General features: G+C 64.8%; 1 protein-coding gene across 2 annotated transcripts; it reads left to right on the top strand.

The window, feature by feature from the left end:
• The first annotated feature begins 316 nt into the window (after positions 1–316).
• On the top strand, positions 317–3,957 carry H696_01687. 2 transcript variants are annotated; one of them, XM_009495592.1, is made up of 7 exons: positions 317–453; positions 730–1,037; positions 1,539–1,810; positions 1,920–2,096; positions 2,304–3,102; positions 3,274–3,483; positions 3,612–3,957. In XM_009495592.1, exons 2-7 carry the CDS (start codon positions 1,017–1,019, stop codon positions 3,900–3,902), a joined length of 1,770 nt encoding a protein of 589 aa, XP_009493867.1. In that variant the 5' UTR covers positions 317–453; positions 730–1,016; the 3' UTR covers positions 3,903–3,957. The 2 variants fall into 2 exon arrangements, with proteins under 2 accessions (XP_009493867.1, XP_009493868.1); XM_009495593.1 differs by lacking the exons at positions 317–453; positions 730–1,037 and having other exon boundaries at positions 1,333–1,810.
• The last annotated feature ends 858 nt before the right edge of the window (positions 3,958–4,815 follow it).

Genomic DNA, 4,815 nt, shown 5'->3' with positions numbered 1-4,815 from the left:
GGGGGGGGGGCCAAGCGCCAGCCTCTAAGGCTCCGTCTCGCGTTTGGGTTTCCACTTTTCTGAGGGGGGCTACTCTTTGCACAGGGAATGTGCGACCCTGGTTCGCGTGGGTCGGTCGATGCGTGTCTAGTAGAGGGGGCGAGGCAGAGACGCGGCAGGGTGGGCAGCCTCATTCCTCTCCCTCTCCACCGCAGGGGCTCCTCCGGGTGTGTGTGTGTGTGTGTGTGTGTGTGTGTGTGTGTGTGTGTGTGTGTGTGTGTGTGTGTGCAGAACGAGCGCGTTTCACAAGGGAGTGAGCGACAGAAAAGTGGGACCTCAGTAGGGTGGGGGGGCTGGGGCGGAGATTGGTGGGAGGACAGGACAGGGCTGGCGGGCCGAGGAGGGGGGAATATATGCGTGCAGTGCCCGGCGGGCTCCCCTGTGGCACAGCTTACTCCATCAGCATGTTTGGTGGTACGGAGCATGGCCAGTTCCGGCCTTTCCCCCCTTCGTATGCACGACGGCCCGTGGTGTGCCCCCACGTTCCGCCCCCCACCGTCGCTGCTTCCTTCTGTCTATGAGATCCGAGGGGGGACGATTGCTGAAGGCACCGAGTCACCAGAGGATCACTCTCTCTCTCTCCCTCCCTCCCTCTCTCTCTCTCTCTCTCTCTCTCTCTCTCTCTCTCTCACACACACACACACACACACACACACACACACACACACACACACACACACACACACACAGGGCTGCGCGGGACAGGGGCCGCTGCCTACTCCCCGAATGTTGGTGGGCCCGCCCTCTGAGGACACACCAGTCCGGATTTGGGGCCTATGTGTGGGTTCGATTGGCTTACAAACCCGTTCCTTGCGCCCAGAGGTATGTGCACGAGACAGGCTGGCTATGTGCGCACAACATGGCTGGAAGACCGCCCCCCCCTTCGGTATGCTCGCCAGACCCGGCGCGATCGGGCGCCCTCGCCAGAGTTCCGACCCCGATGACACATCCCGTGCACATGAAATCAGCGCAGCCCGATGGCCGTCAAATCACGCCCCGTGCGTTGTCATCCCACCATGCTGCGATCTGCTTGTCCCTCGCGGGGCGCCTACCTCTGCCTTCATGCATCTCTCCGTGGGGTGGTCGCGCGTGTGCGCAAACACACCCATCCCACGATCTCCCCCCTCCCCGAAGGGCCGAGGTGGGGGGGGGGGACAGATCGGCTTTCTGCCCCTGTCCTGCTTGGTCACAGGGGACGTCAGGCACACCCTCCCGTGCTCGCGTCTCCCTCCACCTGGCGTATTTCCCCTCTTCCCGCCTCGCCTCCCGCCCCTCTCCCCCCGCCCGTCCTTGCCCCTCCCCCCGCCCCTCCTTGCCCCTCCCCCCGCGCCCGCACCCGGAGAACCCACTGCTCCAGCCTGTTCGATCACGGCCCTATGCTCTCGACGATTCGCGCTCTCCCACCGTCTCGACTCATCTGCCGCCTGCCCTCCTTCGCTGCTCCACTTCCGCCGGCCATCCTGCCGCTTCTTCACCGGCGCCGCCTCCACCTCTCCCAGCGCTCGAATCTGAACGGCCCCCAGTCGGCCCCTCACGTCTTTTCACTTCCCTCCCCCTTCCGGGCCCCTGCCGCCTTCTTCTCCAGCAGCAGCCACAAGAGCATGTCCACCGACGAGTCGCTTGCCCAGAGCCCTGTCATGACTGATGCCCCGATGTCATCCACCGTGGCTGGCGTTGTGAGTGCCACCATGGCCGATGATGATGTCACCACCACCGGCACCAAGCGCCCTTTGGATGACACCGAGTCCGACACCGACAGCACCGGCAAGCCGTATGTACTTCGATCACCTTTTCCTCCATGCGCGCGCCTTCCTCCCCTCTGCGGGACTTCGGCCTCGTCGGCTGACACACTCAACTCCCCCTTGCTCCTCCATGCACAGTGCCCGCAAGAAGAAGATGTCCAACAACCGGAAGCGCGCCTTCTCCCGGGACCCGAACGACAGTGACGATGACATCGACACCGATATCCCGCGTGATGCCGAGGGCCGACGCCTTCCCCGTCGGAAGGTGGCCATGCTGGTGGCCTTCTCCGGGCGCAACTACCATGGCATGCAGATGTACGTTCGCCCTGTTGAGTTGGTCCCGGCCGACCCTCTCCTGCTTGAGCGCCCCTTTTCCGGCACCCAAACACACATCCGTGCTTCTTCTCCCTCCCTCCCTCCCTCCCTCCCCCTCTGACGCACACACACGCACACGCACACAAACACACGGACACACACACACACGGACACACACGCGAATGAATATCCGCAATCGACCTGCAGCAACAAGGAGCTTCCCACCATTGAGAAGGAGCTGTTCCAGGCGCTGGTCGGGGCCAACCTCGTGCCGGCCGGGAACCTGGACTGCCCGCAGAAGTTCAAGTTTATGCGAGCCGCGCGCACCGATCGTGGCGTCCATGCGGCTGGAATGGTGGTCTCGCTGAAGATGGTCTTCCAGCCGGAGGTCATTGGCGAGACGATCCGCAAGCTTAATGAGCTCCTGCCGGCCGACATCGCCGTGATCGACATTCGCCGGACCATCAACTCCTTCCATGCGAAGAATCACTGCGATGCGCGTGTCTATGAGTACCTCATCCCGACGTACATGTTTGCCCCGAATCCGGAGTCGGCCGAGCGGGCCTTGACCGCGGCGCGAGCCCTGCAAGCGATGCATGCCGCGCAGCCGGCCCCCGGCTCGGAGCCGGCGGCCCCGGCGGCCACCGAAGTCGAGGCGGCTCCGGCTGCCGCGGCTCCCCCCAAGCGCCGGGCCGCCAAGCGTCGCGGCGGAAATCGCGATGGCGACGATGACAGCGGCCCCGAGTCGGACTCCGAGCTCGGGACGGAGGATGTCGCCACCGACCTCGGCGCCTTCGCCGACATTAAGTACATCCCTCCGCGGGACTTGGAGAACAGCCCGTTCATCTCGCCGGCCGACCGGGCCGCCTTCCGCATCGATGCGGCTCTATTGGACCGTGTCCGCCTCTTCCTTCGGCAGTATGAGGGGACCAAGAACTTCCACAACTACACCTCTGGCAAGCTGCCGACCGACCCGTCGGCCAAGCGCATCATCCACTGGTTCCGGGTGCGTCCAATAGCCCGCATCGCCGGGACACGGTCATTGTTCCTCGGATTTCCCGGTCGCCGGGTTGTATTCTGACGTCCCCCCGCCCCCCCCCCCCCCCCACCCTGGCCTGCTTGACTGCTTCTGCCTGCCTTTTTCTCTGCCCTTTCTGCGATCGCCTTTCGGCCGCAGTGTGCCGAGCCGCGCATCATCGACGGCGTGGAGTGGGTGCCCCTGCAGGTGAAGGGCCAGAGCTTCATGATGCATCAGATCCGTCGGATGGTGGGGTTGGTGGTGGCTCTGCTGCGTGTCGGCGCGCCCGAAGGCTGCATCAGCCTGACCCTGGGCTCCAAGGCGTGCTTTGTCCCCCGCGCCCCGGGGGCTGGTCTCTTCCTGGATCAGGTACGGTCTCGAGGGGCCCCCTTGGTGTCTTGTGCTTTATTTTAGGCCTCCCCCCCCCCTCCTCCTCCTCCTCCTCCCCCTCCTCGCCACATCTGACAGCCTCCCCCGTCGGCCTGTCCCCCCCGCAGATCCTCTTCGAGTCCTACTCGCGCCGGTTGATCAGCATCAACTCCGAGCAGCCGCCCCTGGACTGGAACATCACGCACCAGGAGACCATTGCGGCATTCAAGCAGTCGCAGATCTACCCCAGCATGGTGGAGGCCGAGCAGGAGGACCAGTTTGCCGAGTTCCTGGACTATGTCGACCGGCACTCGATCCTTATGAGCTACGTGTGGGACCAGGCGCACCTGACCGCCGACGAGCCTGCCTCTGCCGGCATTGACGCTGCCAAGGGCACTGCTCCAGAGGCGTCTAGCTGAGCCCCCCCCCCGCCTTTTTTGTCTCCGTCTCGCTGGCCATGGCCCCTCCTTCGGTCTCTCTCTCTCTCTCCCCTCCCCCGTTCCCTCTTTCCTCAGCGCCGTTCCTCGCATGCCCGTGCCTGGCCTTGCGCGCCGACATCCCTCTTCTTTTGTTCCCTCGCCAATGTCCAAGTGCTCCCCCTCCCTGCTGGAGAGCATACAGCGCATGGCTGGCCTTAAAGAGGGTCCTAATCTATTTTACACTAATCTAAGTTCCCTTGCCCCTTTCCGTCTCAGGGGGGAGAGGCTGTGGCACCGCCATCGGATACTGTCCCCTTCAAGGAGGCTAACAGCTGGCGCCATCTCCCCAAGCAAAAGACGACCAGGGAACAGGGAGGAGGGGCGGGGGGGGGGGGGGGGGGGGGGGGGGGGGGGGGGGGATGGGGGGGCCCGGGGGGGGGGGGGGGGGGGATTGAAAACACCCAGGGGCGCCGGGGGCCCACGGGGGGGGGGGGGGGGGGGGGGGGGGAATCCCGGCGGTTCCCTCGCTCTCCCCCCCTCCTCTCGGGCCCAACGTCTGATGCCACAGGGCCAGGGGTGTGACGAGCGTCACAGCAGCCTGGGACTCATCGATAGCATGCAGTCGGCAGCTCCGGGTCGGTCCTCTGACTGTATTTGCCAGATAGTGATGGCTTTTCAGACGTGCAACGGGTTCACCGGATGATGGTGCCAGCCTGGTGCGCGCGAGCGCGCGTGTGTACGCGCAAGCGCGCGCGCGCGCGCACAAGCTCTCTGCGGCGCTTCCCCTCTGATGACCGCGGGGTGGGGGACACGCACAAAAGCACCGATGTCGGAAATTGTTCCCCACCCCAAGCAGAATGGGCAGTTCAAAAGGAGCTTTATTGGAATGGGTAGAGGGGATGGGGGGGGGGGG

Source organism: Fonticula alba (genome assembly GCF_000388065.1).
Source record: "Fonticula alba strain ATCC 38817 unplaced genomic scaffold supercont2.2, whole genome shotgun sequence".
Classification (NCBI taxonomy): domain Eukaryota; order Rotosphaerida; family Fonticulaceae; genus Fonticula; species Fonticula alba.
The sequence above is the reverse complement of the archived record's forward strand: the minus strand, read 5'-3'. Positions and strand labels throughout refer to the sequence as shown.

Excerpts from the sequence above, each read along its gene's own strand:
- H696_01687 (XM_009495593.1), top strand. The coding sequence starts at position 1,416 with ATGCTCTCGACGATTCGCGCTCTCCCACCGTCTCGACTCATCTGCCGC. Across the intron at positions 3,103-3,273 it reads GCATCATCCACTGGTTCCGG|TGTGCCGAGCCGCGCATCAT; the intron begins GTGCGTCCAATA and ends TTTCGGCCGCAG. Across the intron at positions 3,484-3,611 it reads CTGGTCTCTTCCTGGATCAG|ATCCTCTTCGAGTCCTACTC; the intron begins GTACGGTCTCGA and ends TCCCCCCCGCAG.